This window comes from Camarhynchus parvulus, chromosome 3 (assembly GCF_901933205.1).
Source record: "Camarhynchus parvulus chromosome 3, STF_HiC, whole genome shotgun sequence".
Lineage (NCBI taxonomy): Eukaryota > Metazoa > Chordata > Aves > Passeriformes > Thraupidae > Camarhynchus > Camarhynchus parvulus.
In genome coordinates, this window is record NC_044573.1 from 9,474,030 (window position 1) to 9,488,198 (window position 14,169).

The 14,169-nt window shown below is 44.5% G+C and overlaps 1 protein-coding gene across 1 annotated transcript; it reads left to right on the forward strand.

Annotated features, from left to right (window-relative positions):
- Nucleotides 1–310: 310 nt before the first annotated feature.
- APMAP (adipocyte plasma membrane associated protein) lies at nucleotides 311–13,483 on the forward strand. The gene is made up of 9 exons (XM_030946389.1): nucleotides 311–462; nucleotides 3,365–3,481; nucleotides 3,978–4,093; nucleotides 5,363–5,455; nucleotides 8,733–8,849; nucleotides 9,336–9,510; nucleotides 10,955–11,089; nucleotides 11,452–11,644; nucleotides 12,651–13,483. Exons 1-9 carry the CDS (start codon nucleotides 371–373, stop codon nucleotides 12,858–12,860), a joined length of 1,248 nt encoding a protein of 415 aa, XP_030802249.1. The 5' UTR covers nucleotides 311–370; the 3' UTR covers nucleotides 12,861–13,483.
- Nucleotides 13,484–14,169: the final 686 nt, after the last annotated feature.

The window sequence follows — 14,169 nt, forward strand, 5'->3', positions numbered from 1 at the left end:
AGCGAATGAGCGAGAGCCACACTGTGTATGGCAGTGTACCCAAACGACAAAAATCCCAAAACTTTCCTATGGATGGAAATAAGTTCTGTCACGGCCAAGGGGTTTCTGGGAAGCTTTTCTGCCATTCCAAGGGCTGGAGATCGCCGCGGGAATGACCGCGGGGCGTGAGTGGGGCGTGGCCGGGCGGAAGGGCGTGGCCCGGGGCGATGGGCGTGGTCCAGAATGAAGGGCGCGGTCTGAATGATGGGCGTGGTTGGACTGATGGGCGTGGCCTGAGGGTGGGGGGTGGGGGCAGAGTAGGGAGGCGGGGCCTGGACTGAGGGGCCGGGGCCGCGGTTCCGGTGCGCGGTGGATCGGGACCGGGATCGGGATGAATGAGGCGGAGGGGCTGCGGCAGCGGCGGCCGCTCCGCCCGCAGATCATCACCGAGGACAGCCCGGCGCAGGAGGCCAAGGAGGGCAGGTGGGGCCCGGGCGGGGCGGCCGCCGTGACACTGCGGCTGCAGGGCCGAGGCTGGGCCCGGGCCCGGGCAGGGCGCAGACACCGCCGGCATGGCGCGGCCCGGCCCGGGGGGCGGCGGGGCGGGCTCGGAGTGCCCGGGGAGGGGCTGGAAGGGCTGGGCGATGCCCCGGGGCTGGGCACTGGGGGCGCCGGGCCGCTGCGGAGCGGGGCCGCGGTTTCCCGGCTTGGCTGGTGCTGGGCACCCGCGGGCGCCAGCCCGCTGCTCCTGCTCCTCCTGGAGGGGGCTGACTGTGGGGAGGGGCTGGGACAGAACCTCACGTGTTCTGCCGACCTGCAGGAACGGCTTTTAACAACAAAAAAACCGATTTGTCTTCCCCTGTCTTCCCTGTCCTCCCCTCTCCTCTTCCCCTCTCCTCTTCCCCTCTCTTCTCCTCCTCTCTTCTCCTCTCTTCTCCTCTCTTCTCCTCTCTTCCCTTCTCTTCCCTTCTCTTCCCTTCTCTTCCCTTCTCTTCCCCCTTCTCTTCTTCTCCTCACTTCTCTTCTCCTCTCCTGTTTCTCTTTTGCCAGGCAAGAAATAACAGTTATCCCAGTGCGGCTTGTGCAGGTTTATTGTGGGTGTGATTAAATCCTGTGTAATTGTGGTTTAGGGTGTTTATGTCTTGGTAGTGGTTTAAAGAGTAATCTGCGGGGTTTTGGACTGGTCTGCACGTGTCTGACCTAATAAACAGTCTGTTAGTGGCTAAATTAAAAAAAAGATTCTATTTACAATTTTCTGTTTAGGAATTTTACAACAAAATCACTTCATTGTGACTATAGGCAGTTGCAGTAATAAGGGTAGTGGTAGTGTTTGCTTTGCCTTTCATTGCATAAGGTAGCTGATGACTTGTAGTACTTTTGTTCGCCATCTATTGTAGCACTTCTGATTTGAACACTTTGCAGATTCTTATCTCTGCCCTTCGGGGTCATGAGAATGAAAGGCTGATGGCTTGCACTCGGTCCCTGTTTTTGGAGGAGAGCGTCAGCATCTCTGAGCTTGAGAGGCTGCTCCTCCTGCCTTCAGCCTCTCTTGGTGCTCAAATCAGTTGGATTTCTAGGGCTCTATCACTGACCCAGAGTGTTCACTGGGGCTGCTCTGTATGGAAACAGTGGAGGAAATTCCTGGGCCTGGCCTCTTGGCTCTGGTGACCCATCTTGCCAGCTTACTGTTGTCTTCAAGAGCTGGTTTAATGTCTTGGCTTTTTAGTTGTAGTAACAACGGAATTGCTGTGATTATAGCTGTAGTCCTGGTAAGTTGCTTTATTGAGATTTGTGGCTGTAGGCCGTGTAGGATTAATCACAGAGACACAATTGACTAAGGTTTTCTGTTTCACTGTTAGTGGACCTTCACCTCAGTGATTCTCTCCAGTGACTGTCACTTGTCACTATTCAATATTGTGTAGATTAAGAAGGACTCTGAGCAGATGACTTTTTAGTTTATTTTTTTGTAAAGCTTTTGGGTTTTATTTAAATTCTTGTTGTTTCAGCAGTGTCTAAACTAGGTCTTGCGATTTGCAGGCTTGAAGTGTGAGTTTGCTTGTCACCTTGTTCTTCCTGCCTTTTTTCTTTATTGTCAGTTCCTTGCAAGTTTGCTTGAGGATCAGAAATATGGTCCTTACTAAAGCTTTTAGGAGCAGATGAGTTTCCATTCTGCTCCTGTTCATTCCCAGCTCCTTTTGTGTGAGCTGTTCTCAGCTATCACAGAGGTGCTGACAGTACTTTTAATCTTACATTGCTGAACTTTCATCTCTTGGAGGACAGTGGACAGACCAGGCCAAAGGCTGAAATTTTTTTGTAAACTTGGGGATTGCCTTTTATCCATACACCCTGCTCTCAATTCCAGATCCAAGGGGACACAGACTGGGAGGTTTTTGCTTCCTCAAGACATCTCCTGTTAAAGCAGGAGGTGCTTAAATCCTGCCTAAATCCCTGTGCCTAGTTCTGTCCTTGCTGTTCCCGCTGATAATCCCAAAGGTTACCTTGATGCTGATATCAGTACCACAAGTGCATGTGTGTAGGTGCCCAGCTGGGATATTTGTGCTCTGGGCAGTGGTTCATATTTCCTACTGTCTGGATGATTGACTAATGAAGGACAAAACAGTGGAAGTGGTCCAGGGATTAGTGCGGCACCACCAGGCACTGTTTGTCTTTATTTGACTGATCCAGTCAGGAGCTTGGCTGACTGGGCCAGTGAATGGATCAGAACAGCTAAAATTAGATGTGCTGCTTTCCCAGTTCAAGGCTAGGATTTGTTGGGCTTGGCTCTCTGCTTTTCTCTGTAAATGCCTGATTGATTCCTCTAAAACTTTTAGAGAGCAAAATACAGTTTTCTCCCCTGGAAGAAATTTTTATTTATTTTATTGTGTGTTTTAGTGCATGAAGAGAAAATAATTGCTTTTGCATTCTGGGGTTTGAGTTTCAAACCAGTGCTTACTAAGTTAAGCACAGATTCCTCTGTGTTTGTTGTTTTAGTGGAAGTTTTTATTCAAAACTTGTGCTGTATAGAAACCATTATCAAAAGTAAAGATCAAGTTAAAAAACTCCCAACCAAACCACAACCAAAATATCCTGTTTCTCTGGTGGTTTGTTTTTTGGCTTATTTTTTGGTTTGTTTGTTTTTATTTTAGTAAGCTGTAACTTGTAGCATGAATGAAGCTTTCCCATAAAAATGTTCAACCTTTTATGCCAGTATCCTGATATCTTCCTCTTATCCTAGTATGTTCAAAATGGACCTTGAAGGTGAGGATGGTGGTTGTGCCAAAGTGTTGCTGTTTCCTTTTCTGAAGAAAAGAGGCTGCTACAGATATTTTAAGGACTGTTGTATCTGAAAACGATGTTAATCCTATTTCTTGTTTGGTTTTGGCAGTACTTACAGCAGCAAGGTGTTCCGTGTTACCTTCCTGACTTTGGCTGTGTCTGTGGCTGTGCCACTGCTTGGAGTGACTGTTCTCCTGGATTGTCCTATAGATCCTCAGCCCATAAGGTAAAAGGTTGTTTTGTTTTGAAGCAAATGTTGTGGAAGCATAACTTCTCCTGTGAGCTCTGCTGTTGTGTTTCAGCAAACAAGAGTTAGCAGTGCAAAGTGGTTCTATCTGGATTGAGAAACTGGGGAGTGATTGCAATATTATCCACACCCAGTCTGTTTCTGAGCCGTCTTGTGCAGTTATGTGTCCCTGCTGATCATGGAAGGAGCTGAATTACTTTCTTTAATAATTAATCTAGAAAATTATTGTCTGCTACCCAAGCTGTCAGTGCAGCTTGTAATTACACAGGTGCTCTCTTGCCTTCTGTGAGACAAGAACTGCATTTTCACTGAGGGCCAAGTGCTCAAGTACTGCAGCACTTTTTGAACTATGCTTTATGTGAGGCATAAGTCAAGTGTGCAGGAGTTGGCAAACTGGGGGAAAAAATGATCCAATATGTTGCTCAAGAATGTTTGCATTTTGTGCAAAGGATCACATGCTCCTCCTGTTTCGTAGCTTGAAGGAGCCTCCCCTCCTGACGGGTGTTTTAGAGCCCAACACCAAGTTACGGAAAGCTGAACGGCTGTGGGAGAACCGGCTGGTTGGACCAGAGTCCATTGTCAATATTGGGGGTAAGCACTGACAAAAGCAGCTTCTGAGGAAGGCTCTTCAAACGTTGTTCCATTGGGAAGAGTTTGTTCAGCAGTAGCCCTCTTAGATAACAAACTCTGGGAGTTATTTTCAATGTGCAGGTTTCCTAAGAGTAGTTGTGTTATGCAGAGAAACCTAGGTTGTCTTTGCTACGTTTAGTTTTTCTCCTCTTTCTCTAGGATTTGTTGGGCTTGGCTCTCTGCTTTTCTCTGTATGTGATCTCTCCTGTGTATACGTTTAGTTTTTCTCCTCTTTCATGAGTTTGAAATAAATCATGTTGTCACATTAAAAATCCCTGTCTTCCAGGACTGAGACCATCAACAGTGTAGTCAGGGGCTACTTACATTTGGAGGAAGTGGTCCCATTTTTAGTTTGGGAAATTCCTCTTAACTGGGAATTAATATTTAGAAACTACTACCTGTTCTTTTAAAGCTCATTGCTGCTGAGTGAGCTGAATTTTGTGGTGTTGATCTTTGCTTTTATGACAGAAAACAAATCTCAAATTGATAAATAGCTAATTTACATTTTAATGCTGTTGCACAATATCATGTCCCATGTTCATAACTCCCTGATATTCTATATTAATAACTCTAAAAGCTTGGATTCTTCTTGCAAGAAGTCTAACCAACATAGGTGCCACTTTTTTCTTGTGTCAGGTGGGTTCTTCCCAAGTCACAAACCCATGCCACCTCTGAGCAATTTCTTAATCAGTTCCCTGTGCTTCTGATGCCATGAGATCCTTGTAGTGGGAGCCCAGCATTGTGCAGGAGTTGTTTCTTGTGCCTCCTGAAGGAGGGGTAAGACTTGGAAATACTCTTAACCCCTACTGAAAGATCCTTCAGTGCAAGAGGTGCTCAGTAGGTTCCATATAATTTATTTTCCTTCTACTTTGTCTTCTAATTTATTAGTAAAATATTTGTAAGAAATTATATTACCCAGTAAGAAGCTACTGGAAATTCTTTCCTCAGATTACACTTTTTTACCTGTATCTGTTAACAGTGTGCTAAAGGGATTACCTGAAGCTACTGATTTTTTATGTTGCCTGGTTTCATCAGTCTTGTTGGAAACTCTTTATGGAAACCTTCCTGCAAGGGACAGCTGACCTATGAGTAAAATAATCAACCTGACTGGGAATAAGTTTTCTGTGAATAAATGAGCTAAGTTCTCCTTATTCCCTACTTCATGCTAGTAGAAGGATGCTTACCAGTATTCTTTGGTGATCAGCCTAATCACACAAGTTGTTTTTGCAGATGTTCTGTTTACTGGGACAGCTGATGGGAAGATTATCAAAATTGAAGATGGGGAAATACAAACAATAGCCAGAATTGGCCATGGCCCTTGTGGTGAGTGACAGCTCCTGAGCACAGTGTGTTTGAAAATGTCTGGCTCAAGGGCATGTATTGGTTAAGCTGTGTTCAGTCTGGATTGCAGGTGCACATCTTGTTCTGCAGAAATTTGTAGCAGAGATATTAATGTGTTTGTATCAGTGAAATATGAGTGAAAATATTGGAACATTGGAAGGAAGAGTAGAACAGAGGGCCAAAAGAAATGGGTGGTATTGATAGCAAAGCACACAGTTTCCAGCAGTAAAATTTAGGAATGCAAGGAGGTTTTGTGTCATGACTACCAGGCCTTCACCATGGATGGTGTGCTGGTGGAAAATCCTGCATCTTAACATCAGGAGGAAGACAAGAGTGAAGTGCTACACAAATAACATTCCTTTTCCTGTTAGTCCATCCAGAAAAAGCATCTATCTTAAGAAAAAAATGGGCAGCAACCTGGTCTAATATTTGTGAAAGCTGAAGTCACCAAGATTCTGAGCTGAAGGGCCACCTCATAAAAACTGAGGACTTCTAAACAAGTGTGAGTGAATGAACTCGAGCTAATTTGTGAGTGGGAAAGTGTCTTGGTTTAAAACAATTATACAGACAGGACACTCCAAAATGATTTATCTCTCCTTGTATTTTTAACCCTTCCTTTTTCACCAATAAGGAGAGATGAGTGTGATAAATGAAAAAATAGCAGTTCACTAAGAATAAAACAGCAACAACCAAGATAACAGTAATAACCACTTGATACAAACATGCTGAATCCTGTTGACAAAGAAAAACAACACAGCAACCAAGCCTCCATGATCATAGAGCCCCCTCATCCTCCAAACAACAGCCACCAGGGAACAAGGACAAAACAGAAGAATCCTCTCCAAACCCAGTCAAATGCTGCTGATCCATCTGCTCCACACCACCTGAGAGGAGCTCTCCTGACAGTGGCAGCTGGAACTGGGCCAGTGGCTGGGACTCCTGGAGAGAGGGGATGGTGCTGGTGGAGATGTCCTGGGTGGCAGCAGCGAAAAAAGATCTGAAGGAAACGTCCTCCATGGCCCAGAAATGGAGCTGCCCCTGGCAAGAGCAGCCAGAAGGATGTTCCAGAATCCTCCAAACCCTGGAGATAAACAAACCTTCCAGGCTGCCTTGCACTGCCTTGACTCAGAGAACCTGCCCCAGACAACTTTCTTGGCAGCCTGGCCAAAAAAAGCTGCAGCCTCTGCTCCCAAGCCCTAGGGAGGACAGAGGAGCTCTGTGTGCCTGTTCCTTCTCTTTGAGAGGGACCCCAGGTCACCTGCCTGCAGGAGCCTGGCCTAAAACACCCCATTTCTTCTTCAGGTCCTGGGTTCTAAAGGGATAGTGGTCATCTTGGGCAGGTTGGTGTAGGGAAGATATGGAATACAATACACACTTAGTGGGTTACCCAGGACAGAAGGACAGCAACTTACTTAGAGATTTTTGAATATAAATATCACCTTCCCCAACTATGGAATTTTGCCTTGCATTTTGTTGCACCTCTTTCCCTTCCTGTGTTTGTAAGCACAGTGGGAGTTGTTGCTGCACTTAGAGATCGTGCATTGGCCATGGTATTTTTGTTTTCTCACTCCTAAATTGCAGTTATTTCTTGTGGAATTCTACACCTCTTCCTGAACAAATTATTTGCTTCATTTAATAGGATTTCTGGAACTGAGTGAGGAAAACTGGTAGCAGCTTATTTATTACAGAACCATCTCTGTGGGGAACTTAATGTCCATCTCAGCAGTGCCTGGGCAGTCTGAGAAGCCTGGCTGGTGTTTGTTGGGACTTGATGGGAGTTTTGTTTGTGGCAATGATACAGAAACTCACCTGAGGGGTTTTTTTGGGACTGATGGGAGTTTTGTTTGTGGTAATGATACAGAAATTCACCTGAGGTCCTGCAGCCCTGTGCTGATTGCCAGTTAGAAATTAAGGTCAGGAATTGTTGCTGTCCCTATTAGCTCTCATTGACATGTCCATCATTTGTTCTGTGTAATTTTAGGTGGATGATTAGACATGTTTAGACTCTGACATGATCAGACTCTGGGCTGATTTGGCAGCACTCTCTTGGCTGCATGATAAGTGGAACAGCCTTGTTAGGACAGCTGATGGGAAACTGGATTTAGGCATGAATGTGGGTGGGGGTGGACGTGAAGAATCACCTTTCTCCTGCTCATTTCCATTGGACTTGAGCAGCTTGGGAGAGGTGGGAAGGATGTGCTGCCCTGGTTCTTTGGGGTCAAAGTGGTAATGGGGAGCCTGGACTTTTGTACTCCTTGAATTAGGACATGGAAAAGCTGTAGCCATCTGCCTTCTGCAAAAATTTCTTTTGCTAAGGCTTTCAGACTGCTTAACTTCAGTCCTGAAGTTCTATAGCTTTTCAGGATTCAAATATCTCCTTGAATATATCTAAATTCTTCAGGTTTGCAGAATTCCCCTTCCAACTCATATAGAAGTCTTCAGTGTCTTTGTGTTGAGAATCTAGCTGTTCATGACAATGTTGGACCTTTTCAGAAAAAGAAAGGGGTTTTTAATTTAAAAATTATTTAATCATAAAAACAGAGCACACACACCCCTAAACATGCATAAAGCTGATTCTTTTGGAGAAAAAGCATTTTGTTAAATCTGATTTTCTGATTTTCCCAGCTTGGGCAGCTGTTAGTTACTGGCCTGACAGATTCTATGATTATCTCCAGACTGGTGAAAACATGGCATCGGGTTATCTGCTTCACTCCCACCTAGTAAAGTAGGAATCATTTTTAAATGAATATATATGCTATATGTATGCCGTAGAGTTTTTATAAGCCACAATTTGAATCAAAGGTCATATGTACAAGCAAAGGAAAAAAAAAAACAAACCTCAAATATTTTATTCTCTATTTTCCATCAGCCAGAGATGTCTGACTGCTTCTTAGGAAGCAGGGCTGTAGCACCTGTAGAGTTTGTTTTGGAAGGCAAATGTAAATAATAATTGCTTCTCCTTCCTCCTCCTTTTTCTTAGCTTTCCTGTGTGGCATTGAATGTCCCTTTGGTCAGTTTGGGCCATCTGTCCTGGCTGTGTCCCCTCCCAGGATCTTGCCCACCCCCAGCCTGCTGGAGAGAGCACTGATGCTGGGCCTGCCCTGCTCAGCAGTAGCCACAACACCTTTTTAGCTGCCTGTGCAAAGCACAGCACTGGGAGGGCTCTTCATCCCAGCCAGACCCACCACACCTGTGTAGGTACCCTGAATGCCTTGTATTTATTTCTGTTTGGAAAACCAGTTTAAAATTGTTTCCTTAGGAGGCCGTGGAGATGAGCCAACATGTGGAAGACCACTTGGCATGAGAGTGGGGCCAAATAACACCCTGTTTGTGGCAGATGCTTATTATGGACTCTATGAAGTTGATCCTGATACAGGTATGACTTCTCTGCTCCAAAGTTTTCTTCCACTGACAAATCTGGGCTTCATTTGCAGTTTTGCCAGATGCTGCAGGCAAAACAATGCCTGTCTTTTTTTGTAAAGTGATTTGAAGCTGTCTGGATGAAATGAATCATGCAAGGACTTGATATTTATTTCCCTGTAGCAATCACTTCCTCACTGTGTCTGGCTGTCCGGATCAGAGCTACCAGTGACTTGTCTTCTGGTGTTACATGGGTTTTGTTGTTAAAATTGGTATCTTAGGATCCATGAATAGAGCTCTGTTGTAGCTTTTTTGGCTTTCATAAAAGAAAAAGATTGACACATAAAACCTTTTGTCATGTTTGCTGTACTTTTGTTTCTGCCTCGATCTCACTGTGGTACTGAGAAGCTCTTCACTTCCCTGTAACCCAAATCTACGCAAAGAGAGATGCATTTTGGTGTGGCTACACTGTGTGTCTTTTTTTGCTTCTTTTTGTATCCAGGTGAAACAAAGATGCTTGTGTCAACCAAAACACCCATAGAAGGCCAGAAGTTGTCATTTGTAAACGATCTTACAGTGACCAGGGATGGGAGGAAGATCTACTTCACTGACTCCAGCAGTAAATGGCAAAGACAAGACTACTTGTTCCTGCTTATGGAAGGCACAGATGATGGGCGGCAAGTATCTCCTTCCCTGTCCTGGTTTACGGCAAATTTGGGAGAAAAACTCCAAAGGGGGCCCCTCCAGAGAGCAAACCCACACAGCCCCTCTCCCCAACCGGTTCAGGAAGGATTCCTCAGAGAGAAGTGGAAAGAACCTGTTTATTTAACAGGCACAGCACCTCCCAGCACACAAAAGGAGCAATACCAGATGACACCACTGTTTCACCACTCTGAAAAAGATGACAAATTCAGAAAGTCTCTCTTGGGGGTGGTCACTCTGTTATCAGTCCCTCTGGTGCTGGGCAGCTGCTGCAGCCACAAGGTGCAAACTCTCAGTGTTCCCAGGTCCCAGTCCGGACCAGGTTTGAGTGGGTCCAAAAAAGGGAAAGGAAAAACAGTCCAGGGAAAAATTTGGACTGCTTAGCTAAACTAGCTAATGAGCAGAAACAAAAAGCAGCAAAGCAGAAGCAAAAGCCAAGCAGAAAGCAAAAGCAGCACTATGTACTGCCCCATCTTTGTGTCCTGCCAGCTGTGGGGGAGTGGCTGATAACAAAACCAAAACAAAACATTCACTCTTCAGAGCCAGTCTTGAAGGCACAGTGTAGCCATGATATTTTCTGAGGATTTTTCTGAGGAAAAAATCTTAGGATTTTTTCTCCTGAGAAGCTGAGAGGCCTCAGGAACAAAATGTAAACAATGATTATCTGCTGCTGTGGAATGCAACAGGTGGATCTTTGATTGGTCTGATGTGGTTGTTCCTAATTAATGGCCAATCACAGTCCAGCTGGCTTGGACTCTCTGTCTGAGACACAAGCCTTTGTTTCCTTCTTTTTCTATTCTTAGCTAGCCTTCTGATGAAATCCATTCTTCTATTCTTTTAGTATAGTTTTAATATAATATATATAATAAAATAATGAATCAAACCTTCTGAAACATGGAGTCAGATCCTCGTCTCTTCCCTCATCCTAAGGCCCCTGCGAACACCGTCACAGCGCAGAACATAATATCCAGCATAATCAGAACACACAAATGGGGATACGAGCATCACAACATCACCCTAGGACACCAAGGCATTTCACTTGCTGTCAGCTCAGCTGTAGGAGTGCAATTCTCCACTTCCTTGATCTTCACATTTTTTCTCCTTATAAACCCACCTTTGCAAACGCTGCAGTGCACAGGAGAGGGTGAGGGAATTGTGTGGGTGTTGCTAATGAGAGCTGCAGCAAAATAAATGAGATTCCCCTTTTTCCTTCAAGAGGACTGGCATGGAGCTTTGTTTTAAAAGTGAAGTTGTTAGCATGAATGCTGCCACTCTCAAGTGTTTTGTTATTTCTCATACTTCCTGGCTATTCTGCCTTCTTAACTTAAATGTGGTGCATGTGAGAAAAGATGGAATGCCTGAAGAATGAAACGCAGATGCATAAATATTCATCTTCACTCAAAAATGGTTTCTTTTCAGCCTCCTTGAATATGACACAGTGACCAAAGAAGTGAAAGTCTTAATGGTGGGGCTGAGGTTTCCCAATGGTGTGCAGCTCTCTCCTGCAGAAGATTTTGTCCTGGTGCAGGAGACAACCATGGCTAGAATCAGAAGGTGAGTATGACTTTGAAATTATTACTAATCTGCGTAGGGATTGTTTGAATAAATTAATGGAATGACAAAAAAACCCTACATTTCAGTTATGCCTGGTTAAAAATGACAAAGAAGGTGACCTTCCTCAATACTCAATATTTTTATTTCACTTTAAATGTCTAGGTTGCATAATCTTTCCATCATGGGCTCCTTAAGCACAGTGGAGTAAGCTGACTTTTTTCCTGGGGAGAAGTGTGTGGCAGTGCTGTATTTCCCTCTACCAAAATAATGGGAAAAAAATATTTTTTTAAATATTGGGACTCTCACTTATTATTTAAACTGATTGAGTTTAGATGTTCTAACCTGTTATCTATACTTTTCAGGTATTATGTGTCTGGGCTCATGAAAGGTGGAGCAGATATGTTTGTTGAGAATATGCCTGGTCTTCCAGACAATATCAGGTTAAGCAGCTCTGGAGGATATTGGGTAGCTATGGCAGCTGTGAGACCCAATCCTGGATTTTCTTGGTTGGACTTCTTATCTGAAAAAACATGGATTAAAAGGATGATATTTAAGGTAAAAAAAAAAACAACAAAAACAAAAAAAACCTTTTTTAAAGATATCACCTTTAGTAGAGGAATGGAAGTGATAAATACTTGTTTGTCCTGTTTCTTCCTCTTCACAGAAAGATTTAAAAAAACATTAGGTGTTGTGGTTAAAGCTGTTGTTGCTTTTCCCTGATAGAACAGCCCTTATCTATTAATAGGTAGTAAAATTTAACATTTGCTTCTTTGAGTAGCAGGTACACATCTCTTAAGTTGCCTTCCATCTTGATCTTAGGAAAGAAAAAGAGACTATGTCTAACCATGCAACAAGACAGGATCTTCATTTGGATATGTGAAGACTTCACCTGAAGTGCCTAAACTGCTTATTGCCAGGTGTCTGAAGAGCGTTTGGGAAGTGTGAGCTGTTCCCATGACTGCCCTAGGCACCCTAGGAGACAGTGTGCACGTTGTGGATGGTGTTAGGTGACATTTTGTTCTGGTTCACTTATGCCTGTTTTTGTGTCACCCCGCTTTCGGATGGGCAAGGATAATGTGGTTTTTTTTAAGGCCTAAAGAAACAGCATGGTGCTTTTTAAACAATGCAAAGACTTGAAAATACTTCTGTCCTCAAAAAAATAAAAAAGAGCAAGCAGTGCTTAGGATTTCATTCCAGCTGAACAAGGTCTGTGCTGTCCCTGTCTCTCCTGGTGCAGTGCAGGAGCTGTGAGTGATGCTGTGGGGAGCTTGGCATCAGCTGCAGCAGAGCAAGCTGCTGTCTCTTGTGTGGGCAGGCAGCCTTTCAGCCTGCCTCTGGAGTAGAGTGAGCTTCTGCTGATCCTTTTGTTTCTTCTCAAGTTGGCTTTACAGATTTTGATGTGTTAACCCTGTGTAAGAGTGTTCACTCAAAATGTGTCCTTGTGTTCTTAGCTGCTGCTTCTGAGGAGCGTGGAGTGGTCTTTGCCTGTATAAATGTCTGAGATCAGATTGTGGAGAACAAAACCTTTTGTTGATTTTTCTTTCTCTTTCTTTTCTTCCAGTTGCTGAGTCAGGAAACTGTGACAAAGTTTGTACCCAAATATAGCCTTGTTGTTGAACTCAGTGAGACAGGATCCTACAAAAGAAGCTTCCACGATCCCACTGGAGTGACAGTGGCTTATGTCAGCGAGGCACACGAGCACAATGGGCACCTCTACCTGGGATCCTTCCGCTCTCCCTATATTGGCAGGCTTGATCTCCAGCACGTTTAACTGCCTGCCCATGATGAGTGCCACTGTCCTGTGCTACTCCAGAGGTGCAGAGGAAGCATGTGCTTGAAGCAGTGTGTGACCAAATGACAAAAAGTGTGACAAAAAGCGACAGTGTTACAGTGCACTGTGGCCATAGGAAGAGATACAGTTTGCTCTACCTGTCCTCTGTCCTGGCTGACTGCTCATGCTCTGAAGTTGGCCTGTATTACTGTTCATATCTGAGGACTATGGGGAGGCATCTTCATTCAGTTCTTCGTTGCTCCAAGGAAATCCATTGATTTTCCTGTGCCCAGCCTTGTTTGGAATCATCTTGAACCGACACCATCATGTCGCCTTTAATGCAACTGTGTGTCCCCTTCCTCTGGAAGGAATTGTGATGGATGGAGTTAAATTGTGTGTGATTTGGGTGGAAGAGGGTGGCTTGCATGTGTTAATTTCTGTTTTAGTGCCTCCTGTCCAGGAGGGATTACAGTGCATGTTCTAATGTTCTACCATGGTGCCGTGGTAGAGGCAGCAACATCCAGGACATGCCTAGGAATCCAGTTATGCCATTGGGTTTCTTCAGTCCCAACCTGTGTAAGTAACATCAGACATTGCAATTAACTGTTAATCAACATGCAGAATCAAATTGGATCATTACCTGTGGACTCCTGTGTTTCTTTATAGCATTGAGGTCAGATGATGAATGAAAATTGTATTTTCTGTGTTATTAAGGACTAGTTCCAATGGGTCTGAAAAGGGTTGTTTGTAGTATTTCTTCCATGTTTTACCAGGTCCTGAAAGTCTCCTGTTCATTACCTATGTGACCATTCCAGGGAGAAGAGGGCTAGCTGCAGGAATCCTCTCCAACATGCTTTTTATGGAGAACTGGTAAAGATTTTGGGGAAGATTGGTGTCTGAAGGTGGATGTGGACTCAAATGGCACCTGTAAAATCTACTGTTGGTGGATGAGGAAGGACTTTGGTGGCAGTTTTTGGAATGCATGTCCAGAGATTTCCTCTGTTAACAGCTACTCTACTTGGTAAATGTGGAGGATGCTTTGCTGCCAGCTTTGCAAAGGAAAGCCTGTGCTGTCACATTTTGTGGCTGGAATGGCTGGCAGCACAAAGGAATTCCAGACAAGAACTCAAGTTTTGTAGAGCAGCCAGGGATGAGGGGGCTGTGGTGGACCTTGTGCTCACCAACAAGGAGGAGGAATGTGCAGCTCAAGGGCAGCCTTGGCTGCAGGGATCATGAGGTGGTGGAATCCAACTTCCTTAGGGCAGGGAGGAGGGTGTAGAGCAAACTTGCTGCCCTGGATTCAGGAGGG